At 59.4% G+C, this 16,583-nt stretch overlaps 2 protein-coding genes across 4 annotated transcripts; both read left to right on the top strand.

Moving 5' to 3' along the window:
* Positions 1-355: 355 nt before the first annotated feature.
* Positions 356-3,496, top strand: cfap53 (cilia and flagella associated protein 53). Of its 2 annotated transcripts, none has more exons than XM_088392091.1 (8): positions 356-864; positions 1,334-1,653; positions 1,715-1,888; positions 1,967-2,270; positions 2,342-2,560; positions 2,661-2,877; positions 2,954-3,056; positions 3,139-3,496. In XM_088392091.1, exons 2-8 carry the CDS (start codon positions 1,442-1,444, stop codon positions 3,398-3,400), a joined length of 1,491 nt encoding a protein of 496 aa, XP_088248217.1. In that variant the 5' UTR covers positions 356-864; positions 1,334-1,441; the 3' UTR covers positions 3,401-3,496. The 2 variants fall into 2 exon arrangements, with proteins under 2 accessions (XP_088248217.1, XP_088248216.1); XM_088392090.1 differs by having other exon boundaries at positions 357-864; positions 1,331-1,653.
* Positions 3,497-3,871: 375 nt separating this feature from the next.
* myo5b (myosin VB) lies at positions 3,872-16,532 on the top strand. Of its 2 annotated transcripts, none has more exons than XM_088392066.1 (39): positions 3,872-4,040; positions 6,304-6,414; positions 6,507-6,678; positions 6,759-6,903; positions 7,228-7,384; positions 7,608-7,751; positions 7,864-7,945; positions 8,079-8,186; positions 8,347-8,456; positions 8,737-9,002; positions 9,076-9,157; positions 9,247-9,387; positions 9,652-9,774; positions 9,963-10,046; positions 10,121-10,249; positions 10,312-10,409; positions 10,523-10,609; positions 10,875-10,986; positions 11,178-11,389; positions 11,562-11,718; positions 11,795-12,034; positions 12,096-12,350; positions 12,426-12,519; positions 12,640-12,770; positions 12,833-12,952; positions 13,037-13,171; positions 13,238-13,309; positions 13,377-13,598; positions 13,699-13,796; positions 13,933-14,131; positions 14,214-14,307; positions 14,379-14,510; positions 14,669-14,820; positions 14,886-14,972; positions 15,063-15,213; positions 15,299-15,602; positions 15,737-15,911; positions 16,064-16,144; positions 16,213-16,532. In XM_088392066.1, exons 1-39 carry the CDS (start codon positions 4,011-4,013, stop codon positions 16,396-16,398), a joined length of 5,478 nt encoding a protein of 1,825 aa, XP_088248192.1. In that variant the 5' UTR covers positions 3,872-4,010; the 3' UTR covers positions 16,399-16,532. The 2 variants fall into 2 exon arrangements, with proteins under 2 accessions (XP_088248192.1, XP_088248193.1); XM_088392067.1 differs by lacking the exon at positions 3,872-4,040 and adding an exon at positions 5,249-5,419.
* The last annotated feature ends 51 nt before the right edge of the window (positions 16,533-16,583 follow it).

The raw sequence follows: 16,583 nt of genomic DNA, 5'->3' as shown, positions 1-16,583 counted from the left end.
GTTTGTTTTGCACAAAGCATTTGCCTTCTTGGCAACACAAACACTTGCACAAACATCTCGCCTTGCTCTTTTTGTCAAACGGATAATGGCGCGACAAGCTCGACTTTCTCAATCCAGGTTATTTTCGTCAGCAAAATGATTCCAATTGAACACACGCAAAAAGCAACTAACGAGTGAAAACGCCTAAATGTGGGACTTTAAGATCAGGGGATGTTGAGAATGAATGTCCATTTTTTGCACAAGTCAACAAGCCCTTTCAGTCTTGTTTGCCATGTAGGGCTATATAAATCAACTTGGCTTGGCTTCAAAGAAACAAGTGAACTGAAAGGAAGTTCAGGCTTTCAGTGATGACATTTGATGGAGGGCAAGGAACGTTGCGGCCACATGCGTTTGCCTGCTCCACTTTGCGGTGACAAACCTGGAAAATGTGCCCTCGTTTGAGTTCATCTCTTTGCTTTTGTCCTTTGCCGAGTGGCTCCACGTCCATTTTTGTTAGTCTTGTTTCCTCTTTTGCCTTTGTTGCTTTCACTCTGCTTTTTTTGCCCAGACAGCTAGGTTTGGCAAGTCAACTTTCTTCACTCAGCCTGAAATTACAGAAAGCACTCGAGATGACAACGATTCTCGACATCTAACGTCGACGCCCAGTCGGCCCGCCGGACAGCGACCGCTCCGCACGCAAATGAGTTAGCGACGTGGCCCTCGTCACGTGCTCTCGACGCGAAGCCGGCGAATGTCTTTGGGTTCGCAGGTGACGTCATCGCTTCCGTTTACTCGTCACCATGGCGGCGCGGCCGAGCCAAAAGGAACTAAGGCCGGCCAGGCCACCCGCACCCGCACCCGCAGCCGCACACGCAGCACGACCAGGTGAGTCTACTGCCCAGCAGCTCGTCCGAAGCAAAAACCAAGACGTTCGCCGTGTGAAAACGAACGCGAATGCATGAATGGCAACCGAGCGTTAAGCAACAAGTGTGAAAGCCACAAAAGAGCTTGTCCGTCCGTCAAGTGCGCTGCGTAGCCTTCACTCAACATTTCACTGCCACAGACAGCGCGCTAGGGTAACGCCCACAAAAGGGGACCATTTTCCAAGAGTGTGTGTGTGTGTGTGTGTGTGTTGTCAAGGCATGCTTGAAAAGAAAAGTTGTGACTCAGGCGGCCATTCTCTTGCGAGACTGGCCAACTTGAAGCGCTCGCTCACGGGATGTTCCGGCCAGATTTGCTCGGTGCTGCTGTCCGAGTTGCATCATCTCCCCGGCTTTTTCCTTCGGACCTAATGCATCAAGCAGCCGCTCGCTCGCTCGCTCGCTCACACTCTCTGTTGACGTTTGAGAAGCAGGGCGGCCAGACGCAAAGGTCCCTGCTTCCGCCTCCTTCCAAGAGCGCCTTTGTTGTGTTTGCCCGCCGACGAGGAGACGGCCACGACGACTCTGCAGCAGGAGCCAGCATGCTTCCCGCCCGACGCGCCATGCTGCTTCGCCAGAAGCAGGAAGAGGAGCGCCAGCGCGCCAGCGAATGCGCCCGCGAGCGCGAAGCGTGCCGGGTCAACAATCGCTGGCTGCTGACCAGCGAGGCTCGCAACGCGGGCCACTCCGTCCGGAGGGACGTGGATGATGTCATGATGCAGCACCGCTGCGCCGTGCACCAGCGCCAGCAAAGGTGACCACCGACGTGGGCGGATTCAGGCAGAATGGGCCCGGCCTCACCTGCTCGTCCTCAGGCTGCGGCAGCTTCTGGAGGACGAGGAGCGCCAGCTGGTGCTGTCGGCCCGCCTGGCGAGGGAGACGCCGTCCGAGAGACAAGCGCAGATGCGCGAGCGAGCCAAAAGTCTGCACGACGCCAGAGAGGCGCAGCGCCGGCAAGTGGTGGCGCAAAAGCTGGACCAGCAGTTCAGGTCAGCCGCCTGCACGGCCGTCGCTGGCTGGTGCCAAGCCCCGCTCCTTACCCCGTTCCGTTGCGTTTGGGCCTTCAGGGAGCAGTGCCAGGAACTCCGCCAGGCGCAGAGTAAGCGGCGCTTTTTGCAGGTTTGCGAAGAGCGGGCCGCCCAGCTGCGCAGCCAGCGGGAGCTGGCCCTGGCCCGCCAGCGCGAAGACGACATGTTCCAGCAGCTGTGGCGAGCCGACGCCCACGCCAAGGAGGAGCGCGAGCGCCGCGAGGCCACCCAGGCTCGGCGCTGCGACCAGATGCAGACGGAGTTCCTGCGCCAGCAGCTGGACGACGCCGAGAGCCTGCGGCAGAGCCGGCGCCGCGACAGGCAGGAGCAAGCGCGACAGCAGGTCCTGCAAACGTGGCCGCCGCCGTCGTGTGGTCGGGGCCACAATCTGCGCATGTGACTTGTTGCCTGCAGGAGGAGCAGACCCAGGCTCTGCAGCAGCAGGCGCAGCGCGAGCGCGGCCTGCGACACCAGGGCCAGGCGGCCCGCCGCCGCCTGCTGGACGACAGCTTGCGTCTCAAGATGGAGCGTGTGGCCAAGGAGCAGCAAGACGAGCTCCAGCTGGACTTGGACATCCTGCGCCAGACGCTCCAGGACGAGAGTCAGGCCCAGCGGGACACGGCCGACAAGCGGGTAGGCCGCTGACAAGGCGGAACTTCTTGGCACACTCCACGCTTGGCACGCTTGTGCGCCGATGAAGCACATTTTTTCGGGCGTTCACCCCCCGCCTCAGGCCGACCTGAGGGACGAGCAGCTGCGCTTTCGGCAGTATTTGGCCGACCAGATGGCGGCGCGCCAAAAGGACGAGGAAGAGATGGAGCAAATGATGGGCGAGAAGATGAAAGAGACGTGGGACAGACGGGAGCGGCAGAACCGCCTGCAGCAGGACGCCAGGAACCGGCTTATGCGCGAGGTGGCCGAGTCGCACCAGCTGCAGAACGCACAGAAACGTAAGTGGCCCGGTTCTCCTCGCCAGACGCAAGTTGTCGAGGCGTTCCACTTTGCTGGAGTTGATTGCACGTGTAGAGCAACGTGAAGTTCAACGGCGCGCCGACATCGCCAAGGAGCGAGTGGAGGTGGACGCCGCCCTGCGGGACACCAAGCAGGCCGACGAGGAGCTGTCCAAGAGGTGCCGCCGTCGTCGGCGCTCCGTCGCTCTCGGGCCCTGGCCTGAGTGACGCTCGCCTCCCCCCCCCCCCCCCCCCCCACAGGCAGCGGCAGGCCTACGTGGCGTACCAGGCCGAGCTCCAGGCGCAGGTGGAGCAGCTCCGGTGCCAGAGGAGGGAGCGGGAGGACGAGGAGCGCAGGGAGCAGCGGCATCTGGAGCAGATGGAGCAGGAGAAGCTGGAGAGGAAGGACCGCGTCCTGGCCCGGCCCAACGACGGCATCATGCACCCCTTTCGGAAAGCGGCCGGCGCCCAGGAGCAGCGGCCCAAGGCTTTGGCGAGTCCTGGCCACTCAGCCTGGCACTAAGGAAAAAGCTCGAGCTCGCCTTTGTCCTTTGCGGGCTTTTCTCACGCTGGATGAAAATAGCCAACGGTCATTAAAATCTCTCCATGTGCCACGTGGCCCAGGTCTGTCCTTGCGACTGAAAATTGCCCGCGCAATACGAACCAGCCCGCAGGGCAGGAGCAAGCGTCTGCAAATCATTGTCGATACGTTGCCATTTTTTTTCCTCTTCGATTTCACCGCAAAAGTGACTTTGGCGCCTTTGGCCTGGCAAATGCACGGACAGAGCGTGAAAGACGACCCAAGGTGTCCCTGAAGCGTGAACCGCTATCGTCTCTTTCCGAACAGTCCAAATCAGTTGGACGCTGCGAGAGTGAGCGCGGATGTGCAATTGCGCGTGGATCCTGCGCAGGGCACATGTCAAGCACACGGTGGCGCTGATGAGACGCTTGGCTTCAGCATGAGGGGAAAAGCAGCGCGGGCGGGCAGGCGGCTGGAGTTCTGGCTCGGCCGGCTGGAATGAGCTCATACCTGCGGAGGGAGTGTTCAGGGAGGAAGACTTTCGTCCTACCATCGGCTTCCCACACGCGAGACGCGTCACGCCAACGTCGAGACCGCATATGAAGGAAGGAACATGAGCGCACATTACAACCCTTACAAGAAGGTAAGCGCTCGTTTCATTCCTTATGGCTGGAAGCGATTTGAAACACGGGATCAACATTAGCTAGCACACGACGACTTTCTTAACAACAGCTCAAAAATGGCTTCAAAGTCAATAGAAATAGTCCAAATATGTTCAAATGAAAAGTCACAAAATTAAGTTGAGGTTGATTTCAAATGAGAACAACCATTACAAAAAAACACATTGGAAAGTTAGGATTAAATACTACAACGTTCAGGTGATTCAAATAAGGTCAAAACGTAAGCGAATAAAACATTTCCAAGAGATAAAACAACGCAGATATATAAACAAGGTCAAAGTTGTCAGTTAAGGCAACAAAAATATGATAAAAATAAAAATCAAGTTGAAGTTCAGTCAAGAATAAAGGAAAAGTTATGATTCCAACTCTCAGACTCTTAGGTCAAATGTTGCTGGCAAAATATGTACATTATTTATAAAAATATATAAAAAGTTAATAGGTTGGTTGAGTGATTTAAATACGCTCGTAATTAATGATGTATGTTTTCATTTGTTGAAGGAACTTGATTTTTTAAATTGGGATTTTAAAAGAAGAAAAATAGGCCTGGTTGAGAATAGCTTAATATTTTTAAAAAACAAAAGTAAACGAGAGTTACAATTTGTCACTTGATAGCAGTTTTAAAAGGTAAACAAACCGGCATATAGAATGAAAATGAATGAAAACTTGAAAGGTTAGTTGAGGACAGTATGGATAAAGAAAAACAAAATCAATCACTCTATCCAAAGTCAGGATAAAACTTGTTGCTTGACCGGGTTATTAAAATGACATCAAACCAAAAGAATTTAAAACATTGAAAACGTTGACTTCGAAGCTAAAAAAAAAAAAAAAAAAAAAAAAAAAGTCATTGTTGTGCCCACCTCCGCGATGACGTCACAGCACGCCTCCAATCACAACGCACGGCTGTCGAGCACCTGCATGGCGGTCGGGCGTGCACTGCCGCTTTAAGCAATGCGCGTGCACGTCAACAAAGTCAACCCGGTGCAGTCCGCGAAAGAAACTCCGACACGGGACGGGACGGACTTTGACGCTGACGTCAATTCAAGTCGACTCTTCTCTTTGGAAGAGAAAGGCAAAGTTGGTAGGGGAGGGAGGGAGAGAAGGAGGGAGGGAGAGAAGGAGGGAGGGAGAGAAGGAGGGAGGGAGAGAAGGAGGGAGGGAGAGAAGGAGGGAAGGAGGTCGCCCAACCGCCCGCCCGCCCGCCCATGGCGGAAGCACCTGCCGCGATGCACCTGTCGTAAGGGAAGCGGCGGCTTCCGGGTTGGCCGCCGCGCACGCGCCTGTGGACTTTGGCGGTTGTCGAGGAGCGACAAGAAACATGTCCGTCAACGAGCTCTTCACGAAGGTGAGCCAGTCGAGCGAGCAGGCGAGCCAGCGAGCGAACACTCCACAAGTCAGTCAGCCCGTTGCTTCGGGAGGTCGCTAGCTAGCTTCGCGATGATCCAGGTTGATTGGGTAAAGACCGGCGGCGGCGGCGGCGGCGGCGGCGGCGGCTAGTGCCCACCTGCCGTGAGATGCGGGCGACGCAAACAGGGACGAAAGATGACGCCATAGTTCCCACCTCTGCTCGGTTTTGAGGAAGTCGCTGCCTTGAGTAGTGAGAGCGAGCACTCCATCAAACTACTCAAGTAAGAGTACTTGAGTTACTCTAGCCTTTGAGCGAGCGAGTGGGAGGGAGGGAGCGAGCGAGCGCCTGCCTGCCGTCTTGGGTCGCAACGCTACTGACACTTTGGAAGTAACCTATTCGCTCCTATAAACGTGTCTGCCAGCGTCGACCTTTCCAAATGATCACCTCATCAACATTGTGAGGGAATTGCAGCGGTGGGTGAGCCGTTTTTAGGACCGTCTCCTTACCAATCATCAGAAATAGCCAATGGACAGCAATGTTGTCGACGGAAACACTCGCAGAGATTGATCGCGATCGGGTTTCTTATCAATTCTGACCGAGCGTAAGCAACAATGAAGATGCATTTGCTGTCACTGTGGTTTCTTGATGGTGACTTTGGTCCTTTGTCAAGTGTGACGCTCGCGTTGCTCTTCTAACATTGCCATGAAAAGGTTTGAACGCACACACACACACACACACACACACACACACACACACACACACACACACACACACACACACACACACACACACACACACACACACACACAGTCTTCTCAGCATCATGTTGTCAGCAACAATGAAATGTAACCAATGTCTGTGCACACATGTGCTCCATGCAGTACACGCGAGTATGGATCCCGGACCCGGAGACCGTGTGGCGGGCAGCGGAGATCAGCCGAGACTTCAAGCAGGGAGAGTCGGTGCTCCATCTCTGCCTGGAGGATGGCACGGTGAGCGGGCGGGCGGGCGGGCGATTCCCCCACCCCACCCCACCCCACCCCGGTGACAAAGTCCTGACCGGGAACGGCCTTTGCCCTCGCAGCCGCTGGAATACCCGCTGGGCCCCGCCGGCAACCCCATGCCGTTCCTGCGCAACCCCGACATCCTGGTGGGCGAGAACGACCTGACGGCGCTCAGCTATCTTCACGAGCCCGCCGTGCTGCACAACCTCCGAGTGCGATTCCTCGAGTCCAACCACATCTACACCTACTGCGGTCAGTGGCCAGGGCTCGGCCGAGGAGGCCCGCTTGAAAAGGTGCGGGGGCGCGACGGAAAATCTCTCGTGCGAGCGCAGGTATCGTCCTGGTGGCCATCAACCCGTACGAAGAGCTGCAGATCTACGGCGAGGAGGTGATCAACGCCTACAGCGGTCGCAACATGGGCGACATGGACCCGCACATCTTTGCCGTGGCCGAGGAGGCCTACAAGCAGATGGCCAGGTAGGGAGGGCGGGCGGGCGGGCGTATAGTAGCGCCAGCGCGGCGACGGGCAGTAGCGCCAGCGTGGCGACGGGCAGTAGCGCCAGTAGCGCCAGCGCGGCGACGGGCAGTAGCGCCAGCGCGGCAGTAGCGCCAGTGCGGCGACGGGCAGTAGTGCCGGCGCGGCGACGGGCAGTAGCGCCAGCGGGTTATCACGTAGCGCCAGCGGGTTGTCACGTAGCGCCAGCGGGTTGTCACGTAGCGCCAGCGGGTTGTCACGTAGCGCCAGCGGGTTGTCACGTAGCGCCAGCGGGCCGTCACGTCCCACCGCCTTGCGCTCGCCAGGGATGAGAGGAACCAGTCCATCATCGTGAGCGGCGAATCGGGAGCCGGCAAGACCGTCTCCGCTAAGTACGCCATGAGATTCTTTGCCACTGTGGGAGGATCTGCCAACGACACCAACGTGGAAGAGAAAGTCCTCGCCTCCAGTCCCATCATGGAGGTCAGTCCGCATCCGTCCAGTCTGCCGCCGTGTCGGGAGGTCTCACCAGTGCAGGCGTGGCGCCACGGAGGTCGGCCAGGCCCGTCCAGTCCGGTCCACTCTGGTCTCCGCTCGTCCACTATGAGCCCCTTTCAGTCTCCTCGGGGTTGGAGGGGGGGCCCAGCGGAAAGAAAGCGGCGGCTTCTGTCCCCGGCTCAACCCGCGCTTCCTTTCTTTGCACCAGGCCATCGGCAACGCCAAGACCACCAGGAACGACAACAGCAGCCGCTTTGGCAAGTACATCGAGATCGGCTTCGACCGCAGCTACCACATCATTGGCGCCAACATGCGGACGTACCTGCTGGAGAAGTCGCGGGTGGTCTTTCAGGTGGGTCCGCCCGACAGGCGGCCGTGCTGTCTTTTGTCAAGCGGCGCAGCTGGCCGGAAGTGCGCTCTGACGTTTTTTTTTTTTTTGGGTTGTTTTTTGCTTTTCCTTGCAGGCTGAAGATGAGCGCAATTACCACATCTTCTACCAGCTGTGCGCCTCCGCCTCTTTGCCGGAACTGCGAGACCTCGGCCTCGGTGAGTCGACCCGGCTTGGCTGTGCTCCACTTTGCCTGCCCAAAACAAAAAGGGGGCGCCGTGCTCTTCATCCAGGACCAAATGACTCGACTCAATTTGAAGGTTCAAACGTCTGTGCTTTTGCCACTGCCAGCCAGCGCCGAGGACTTTGCCTACACGTCCGCGGGCGAGAACATCTTCATCGAGGGCGTGAACGACGCCGACGAGCTGGACAGGACGCGGCGGGCCTTTCGACTGTTGGGTGAGCGCACGGCACGGCACGGCACGGCACAGCACGGCACGGCACGGCACGGCACGGCACCCCCCCACAACTCCTTTCAGAAAAGAAAGTGGCTGCTTTTGCAGCAAAGGGGGCAGACGGCCTCGTCGTGGTCCTTCACGCGTGCATGTGTGCGCCGCAGGTATCAAGGACGCCAGCCAGAACGTCGTCTTCAGGGTGCTGGCGGCCATCTTGCATCTGGGCAACGTCCAGATCTGCGCCCAGAGGGACGGCGAGTCCTGCCACGTGTCGGTGCGAGCTCGCGTCCCGGCTTCTTGGCTTCCTCACTTTCTGTCTTCCTTGCTTCCTGGCTTCCTTGCATCCCGGCTTCCTTGGTTCTTCCCGGCGTCCCGGTCGGCTTCCTCGCCGACCCCTGGCAAAGCGGCGGGCACGTACGGCTGAGCTTGTGTTCCCTCTTTTTTCTCGGGCCCCTGGCTTGAGCAGAGGCGCGCAAACCACAAGAGCCCCCCGCCATCACATCATCTGGCGGCAAATGGCCAGGCGACGTGACGGCGGGCCGTTGTGCTTTCAGAGCGACGACGAGCACCTGGCTCATTTCTGCCGGCTCCTGGGCCTGGAGCTCCCGCAAATGGAGCACTGGCTGTGCCACAGGAAGTTGGCCACGGCCAGCGAGACCTACGTGAAGAACATGTCGGCGGAGCGGGCGGCCAACGCCCGCGACGCCCTGGCCAAGCACATCTACGCCCGCGTCTTTGACTGGATTGTGGCGCACATCAACCTGGCGCTGCGCGCGTCCTCCGAGCGACGCTCCTTCATCGGCGTCCTCGACATCTACGGGTATGTCTGGCCGGCTCTCGCCCCGCCCCGCCCCGTCCCTTCCCTTCCCGGCTGACGACGCTGTCGCCCGCAGGTTCGAAACCTTCGAGGTCAACAGCTTCGAGCAGTTCTGCATCAACTACGCTAACGAGAAGCTGCAGCAGCAGTTCAACTCGGTGAGGCGCGCCGCCAGATGGGCCGGGCCGCCGGGGCGGGCCGGGCCGGGCCGGGCCGGGCGGCTGCTGATGATGTCGTATGTGCGCAGCACGTGTTCAAGTTGGAGCAGGAGGAGTACATGAAGGAGCAGATCCCGTGGACCCTGATCGATTTCCACGACAACCAGCCGTGCATCGACTTGATTGAGGCCCGACTGGGCGTGCTTGACCTTCTGGACGAGGAGTGCAAAGTCAGTGGGCTCGTTGGCATTCTTCCTCGTCATTTTCCCCTCACATTGTTCTCCGGTTCTGGCACGCCACGACATTGTGACCGTTCTGCTCGTGTGATGATTCAACAAAATAGACTTTTGCTTTTTGTGGCCTCTCGCCACGATATTGCGACCGTTCTGCTCGTGTGATGATTCAACAAAATAGACTTTTGCTTTTTGTGGCCTCTCGTCCCAACCCGCGGGATGGGCTCGCGTCTGACGCGCTCGCTCTCCGCGGCCTCGCAGGTCCCCAAAGGAACGGATCAGAACTGGGCCCAGAAGCTGTACAAGCAGCACTCCTCCAACGCCCACTTTCAGAAGCCTCGAATGTCCAACTCTGCTTTCGTCATCGTCCATTTTGCCGATCAGGTGAGTGGAGATAGGCGAACGGCTTATTGCGTTTGATATTTGGATCGACTTGAGTGAACATTTTCACTTTTCAGTGCACACATGCAAACTTGCGAATAGTGCTGCTGTAAAGCATCCAAAGAGTGCGTGCGTGCGTGCGTGCGTGCGTGCGAGCGAGCGAGCGCCTGTCTGAGCTTGTTGACCCCCAGGTGGCGTACGAGTGCGCCGGCTTCCTGGAGAAGAACCGCGACACCGTCTACGACGAGCAGATCAACATCCTCAAGGCCAGCAAGGTGAGCTTCCCGGTCCGGAAAAACGGCTCGAAAGAAAGAGGAGCCCGTCACGTCACCACCCGACGCGTCCTCAGCTTCAGCTGGTGGCCGACCTGTTTGCCACCGAGGACGGCGGCCCCAAATCGGCCAGGGTCAACGTGCGGCCCGCAAAATCCACGCCCAGACCGCCCAACAAAGAGCATAGGAAGAGCGTGGGCCTGCAGGTGAGCAATGCCAGCTGGCCCGGCCCGGCCCAGCCCAGCCCGGTGTTGACGTACATGTTCAGTTCCGCAGTTCTCTGCATCTTCTGATGGAGACGCTCAACGCCACCACGCCACACTACGTGCGCTGCATCAAACCCAACGACGACAAGCAGGCCTTCTCGTGAGTGCCGCCCCGCCCCGCTTGCCTTGCCTTGCCCTGCCCCGCCCCGACAACTGCCCTCGCCTTCCTCACCTTCCATCTGAGCTAACTAACATAACGCGAGGCGTTTGCAGGTTTGACTCTGGTCGAGCTGTGCAGCAGCTGCGGGCGTGCGGCGTCCTGGAGACCATCCGCATCAGCGCCGCCGGATACCCGTCCAGGTCATGCCCTTCTCCTTCCGCTCTCTTTTCCACCATTTTGGTAAAAAAGCAAGCAGTCCACTTTGATGGAGCACCATTTCCGCTCGAGAGGGTGAAAGCGCCAATTTGCAATATGTTCGCTTTTCTGTTGACCGAGGATTTAAAACGCATCGGATCGATGATCCATTTGAAGATGGATCGGTCGACGATGGTCGTTTTTTATCGCTCGGCCGGCAGATTTAACTGGCACCATCGCAAATGAAGCTTGCGTGTGCTCCGTGCGCAGGTGGACCTACGTCGACTTCTTCAGTAGGTACCGCGTGTTGATGCGCAAGTCGGACGTGTCGTGCCCGGATAAGAAGTCGGTGTGCCAGACGCTCTTGGCCACGCTCATCAAGGTGAGAAGCGGCAAAAGTGTGCCAGCGCTTTGGGCTAATTGCTTGCCTGCGGGATGGATGGATGGATGGGTGGATGGATGGGTGGGTGGATGGATGGATGGATGGATTGGGTGGATGGATGGATGGATGGATGGATGGATGGATGGATGGATGGATGGATGGATGGATGGATGGATGGATGGATGGGCCAGGAAGGCGACATGTTTCAGTTGGGGAAGAGCAAGATCTTCTTCCGGGCCGGTCAGGTGGCCTACTTGGAGAAGTTGCGTGCCGACAAGTTCCGCGCCGCCTGCATGGTCATTCAGAAGACGGTGCGAGGCTGGCTGCAGAGGCTGCGCTACCGCAAGATCCGCAAATCCGCCATTTTGCTGCAGCGCTACGGGCGAGGCTACCTGGCGCGCAGGTCACTCCGCGCGCACACACACACACACACACACACACACACACACACGTACCTGCTCTCTCTTTTTTGGAAGGACGTTTGCGTTTCATCGTCGCAAAACCGAGGGGTGCACGGCCAGTGTTTCCAAAGCCATTTATTGAGAATGCGCCCGTCGCGTGACCTCTGACCCCAGGTACGCCGAATACTTGCGGCTGACGCGCGCCGCAGTGGTGTGCCAGAAGAACTACCGCATGGCCAGAGAGCGCCGCGCCTTCCTGCAGCTGCGCCGGGCCACCGTCACCATCCAGGCCTTTGCACGGGGGATGTTCACGCGTAGGATCTTCCAGGAGGTAGCGCTCGCTCACGCACGCACGCACGCACGCACGCACGCACACGGTGACGTTCTCTCGCTGCGCTCGTCGCCAGTTCATGCTGCACCACAAGGCGCTGGTCATCCAGAGGTGCATCCGCGGCTGGCTGCAGAGGGTCCGCTACCGCCGCATGCGGCGGGCCGCTGTGGTGCTGCAGTGCGCCTTCAGGCGCTCTCGAGCGCAGCGCCGCTTCCGGACGCTCAAGACGGAGGCGCCCGTGGCCCGACGCTTGACCAAGCTCAACGCCGGCATGGAGAACAAGATCGTGCAGCTGCAGATAAAGATGGACGAGCAGGTAGCGCCTCGCCGCCCAAATGGCTCCTCCTTCCCAGCCAATGTCGGTGGCCTTCGCGCAGGGTAAGGAGTACCGCGAGCAGAACGAGCAGCTCCTGCGCGCCAACACCAGCCTGGGCACGGAGCTCAGCCGGGTCCAGCAGCAGCTGCAGCACCTGCAGCAGACGCGCAGCCAGCAGGGCGGCGCCACAGCCGCCGCTCAGCTCACGACGCTGCGGGCCGAGCTGGAGGCGCTGAGCAAGGAGCTGGAGGGGGCTCGGGCCCACGAGAGCCAGACGGAGGAGCGCCACCGCACTGAGAAGCTGGAGCTGACCCGGGTGAGAGCGCCCACCGCCGTTCCGCGCCCGCTAGCAGAAGCGTGACGGGGTGTGGCGCGGCGTCTTTCCCGCCAGAGAGTCGCTGAGCTGGAGGAGGAGAATGCGCTGCTCAAGAGCCAAAAGGAAGAACTCAACCAGAAGATCAAACAGCAGTCGAACCGCGCTCAAGGTCAGCCGCGGGGCGGGGCGGGGCGGTGCGCTGCGAGGCGGGGCGGGGCACGGCGAGGCGAGGCGAGGCGAGGCCCTCCCGCCTCGCCATGCAACCGACGCTCATCGGCATTGCTTGCAGAGGACGTGGGCAGCGCCTTGCTGCGCGCTGAGATGGACGCCGAACGACGTCGCTACCAAAATCTCCTGAAGGAATATTCTGCACTCGAACAGAGATACGACAACCTGAAGGAGGAAGTTTCTCTGGCCAAGGTTGGATGCTCTGTCGCTTCCTGTGGGAGAAAGGACACCTTTAACCTCCGAACTCTGCACAGTTCCAGCCGGGCCACCACAGAAGCTCGTCCAATCAGAGCAGCCTGGAGTCGGACTCCAACTACACGTCCATCTCCACCTCGGAGGCGGGAGATGCCGATGATGTCCTGCAGCTGGTGGAGGTCTCGGAGACTTGCGTGCCTGCGTGCGTGCGTGCGTGCGCGCACGCTTTCCTGACCTGGATGGTGGCCATGTTGTTCCCGCAGGAGGTGGGCGCGGACAAGGCGGCCATGGACATCGGCATCTTCGTCAAGCTGCAGAAGCGTGTGCGAGACTTGGAACAGGAGCGGAAGCGGCTGCAAGCCAGCCTGGACAAAATGGACGAGGTGGCCAGAAACAAGGTTAGCCCTCCTCTCCTCAAAATCAAAGGCACTCTTGTGCCCCAACCGGATGGATGCTGCTTGCAGGACAGCGTAGACGCGGCGGCGGCGAGTCTCACGGAGGAGGCGGCTGCTGACTTGGCCTACAATAACCTGAAGGTAACCTGGAGTCCATGAAGCTTTTCCGCGCGTATGGTCACGGCCCTGTTTGCTGACGGGCGTGCAGCGTGAGGAGCTGGAGCTGGAGAACAGGCAGCTGAAGGAGCACCTTGAGGAGCTGCGTCGCAGCGTGGGCCAAGAGGCGCCCCGTGACGGCTACCACGTCCTGATGAGTCAGCTGAAGGCGGCCAACGAGGAGCTGGACGCGCGCAAGGAAGAAGTGGTCATGCTTAAGACGCAGCTTGTCAGCGCTGCCCCGCCCACGCACCACCAGCAGCAGCAGGTGCTGGTAAGTCCAAAGCCTTGCGGGTCACAAAGATGGAATGGCGCGCGGCTTGGGGCGCTTTGAGGGCCACTGTGCGTGATCGGCTGCCGCTGTCGTGTCGCAGGAGACGGAAAGCGGCGAGCGGGTCGACGCGGTGGCGACGCTGCCGTCAGACAGGGACCAGGCTCTGACGCTCTACCGGCAGGTGTGCCAGTCCAACAAGTAGGTTTCCAGGCGCTAAGCCTCGCTCTCCGGCTCTTCCCCCGACGTGGTATCCGACGGGTCGCCGTTCCTCCTCCTCCTCCTCCTCCTCCTCCTCCTCCTCCTCCTCCTCCTCCTCCTTGTTTTTGTGCGCTAGGCTCATGGAGCACGAGCTTCAGTCTCAAGCGCGCCAGCACGGCCAGGAGGTGGAGGCGCTGCGGGCTGAGATGGAGACGCTGAAGGGCGACGTGGAGAGGAAGCAGGAGGCACTCAACTATGCCACATCCCTGTCGCCTCAGGCCCTGCTGGAGTACAGCGTGCAGCTGGAGATCACAAGGCTCACTGACGACAACCTGGTCAGCACCATCAAAGGACCGCTGATAACTGGCCGCCGCCATGTCCTCGTTGACGGCTCGTGTTGTCACGTTTTACGCGCAGGACCTGAAGGAACTAGTGGAGAAACTGGAGAAGAATGAGCGCAAGCTGAAGAAACAGCTGAGGATCTACATGAAGAAAGTCCAGGAGCTGCAAGGTAAGCGAGCGAGCGAGCGAGTCACGTGACCCGGCCGGTGCCGTTGCACTCACGGCGGCGCCTTTTCTCAGCGAGTCGCGGCGGTCGCGCCAAGTCCGACTTGGGTCGTCACGTGACGCTTCAACGCAAGGAGAAAGACTTTGAGGGCATGCTGGAGTACGACCGGGAAGACGAACCTCTGCTCATCCAGATGCTCGTCACAGGTCAGAGCTCACTTCCTCCCCACGCATCTTGCTTTCCAAGAGCATGCGGCGAGGCGAGGAGGAGAGCCCGAGTCGCGCAAGTCGGACTCCGGCCCAAATTCACCGGGTTAGTAGATGACGCGCAGAAAGGAAAGGCGCTCGCTGTTGGTCTTTTGCAGACATGCGCCCGAGTATGTTGTCTGGGACGGTGCCGTGCCTCCCGGCGTACATCCTCTTCATGTGCGTCCGCCACGCCGATTACGTTAACGACGACGCCAAGGTGGAGTCTCTGCTCACCGCTACCATCAACGCCGTCAAGCGCGTCCTCAAGGTGAGAGCCCGTCACGCCTACGTCCCCGCCCGACCAGCACCACGCCTTACCCTGGCTGTGCGCAGAGGAACGAGGACTTTGAGACCACGTCCTTCTGGCTGGCCAACACCAGCCGCCTCCTGCACTGCCTCAAGCAATACAGCGGAGACGAGGTGAGCCACGGCGAGCCTCTCCTGGTGGCGACGGCGCCGCCTTGTGAACGTGCGCCTCCCTCCCTGCCTCCCTCCCTCCCGCCCGCGCAGGCCTTCGTGGTTCAGAACACGGCCAAGCAGAACGAGCACTGCCTGAAGAACTTTGACCTGACCGAGTACCGGCAGGTTCTCAGCGACCTGTCCATTCAGATCTACCAGCAGCTCGTACGCATCGCCGAGGCCGCCATCCAGCCTATGATCGGTCAGCGCTTGCTTTCTTTGCGACCCGATGTATTCCTTTCAAACGCGGAGCCCGTCCAACCGAAGCCGTCGTCGTGTCTCGTCAGTGTCGGCCATGTTGGAGAGCGAGAGCATCCCCAGCCTGGCCGGGGTCAAGCCCGCCGGCTATCGGAACCGCTCGTCCAGCGTGGACCAGGACGGCGGCGAGGGCACGCCGTCTGGCGGCTACACGCTGCGGGCGCTCATCCGCCAGCTGAGCCTCTTTGACGGCATCATGCGAGAGCACGGCCTGGACCCCGAGATCGCCGGCCAGGTGGTCCGCCAGCTCTTTCACTGCGTCAACGCCGTCACGCTTAACAACATCCTGCTGCGCAAGGACGTCTGCTCCTGGAGCACGGGCATGCAGCTCAGGTGACTGAAAGAGTGTGTGAGGAGGAGGAGGATGACGATGATGATGCTGCTGCTGCTGCTGCTGCTGCTCCGCATGTGTCAGGCAAGGTCAGTCAATGACTGTGCTGTGCGTGCGCGCGCACGCTCGCGCGCAGGTACAACACGAGCCAGATGGAAGAATGGCTGCGCGCTAACAAGTTGTACCAGACTGGGGCGGCGCAGACGCTCAGTCCCATCATTCAAGTTGCTCAGCTGCTGCAAGTCAAGAAGAAAACCTCGCAGGACGCCGACGCCATCTGCTCGCTCTGCACTGCTCTCAATTCCCAGCAGGTGGCGCCGCCGCACATGCATACATAAATGCATACATACATACATGCACACATACGTACGTACACACACACACACGCACACACACACACACAGACTCGCCTCTCCCCCTGGCAACTGATGACGAGCTCCTCTGCCTTTGTGCTCGCGCGCAGATAGTCAAGATCCTCAACTTGTACACGCCACTCAACGAGTTTGAAGAGCGCGTCACCGTCTCCTTCATCAGGAACATACAGGTCATTCGCTCAAAGCGCAAGCGTGTCAGACTTTGCAGAGCGAGCGTGTAACGAGCGTGTCCGTGCAGAAACAACTCCAGGAGCGCGAAGCGGGCGAGGCTCAGGAGGGGGCCGCGGCCAAGGAGGCCTCCCAGCTGCTGGTGGACACCAAGCAGACGCTGCCGCTGCTCTTCCCGTACGCGCCGTCCTCGCTGGGCCTGGAGACGCTCCATATTCCCGCCTCGCTGGGACTGCACTTCCTGGTCAGGGTCTGACCTCACTTCCCGCCCGCGGGAACACGAGGACCAATTTTTACAGGGACCACCTTTGACCTTTATCACGAATCCACCTTTGTACTCATTTTGTAAAATACATGTGGCTTCCAGCCAGGTGGTCGGTCTTAGCGCAACTTTGTTCCCTTCTGCTTTTCCTGACGGTCAAAGAGTCCGCTGCCTCGTTC

This window comes from Syngnathus floridae, chromosome 12 (genome assembly GCF_059516105.1).
Source record: "Syngnathus floridae isolate MCC-2025c chromosome 12, RoL_Sflo_1.0, whole genome shotgun sequence".
Lineage (NCBI taxonomy): Eukaryota > Metazoa > Chordata > Actinopteri > Syngnathiformes > Syngnathidae > Syngnathus > Syngnathus floridae.
The sequence above is the reverse complement of the archived record's forward strand: the minus strand, read 5'-3'. Positions and strand labels throughout refer to the sequence as shown.

What these genes read in the sequence shown, in the direction of transcription:
- cfap53 (XM_088392091.1), top strand. Translation starts at nt 1,442, where the DNA reads ATGCTTCCCGCCCGACGCGCCATGCTGCTTCGCCAGAAGCAGGAAGAG. An exon ending in GTGCACCAGCGCCAGCAAAG is followed by an intron (nt 1,654 to 1,714) that starts GTGACCACCGAC and finishes GCTCGTCCTCAG; the next exon opens with GCTGCGGCAGCTTCTGGAGG. An exon ending in AAGCTGGACCAGCAGTTCAG is followed by an intron (nt 1,889 to 1,966) that starts GTCAGCCGCCTG and finishes TTGGGCCTTCAG; the next exon opens with GGAGCAGTGCCAGGAACTCC.
- myo5b (XM_088392066.1), top strand. Translation starts at nt 4,011, where the DNA reads ATGAGCGCACATTACAACCCTTACAAGAAG. An exon ending in ATGTCCTGCAGCTGGTGGAG is followed by an intron (nt 12,953 to 13,036) that starts GTCTCGGAGACT and finishes TTGTTCCCGCAG; the next exon opens with GAGGTGGGCGCGGACAAGGC. An exon ending in CAGGTGTGCCAGTCCAACAA is followed by an intron (nt 13,797 to 13,932) that starts GTAGGTTTCCAG and finishes TTTGTGCGCTAG; the next exon opens with GCTCATGGAGCACGAGCTTC.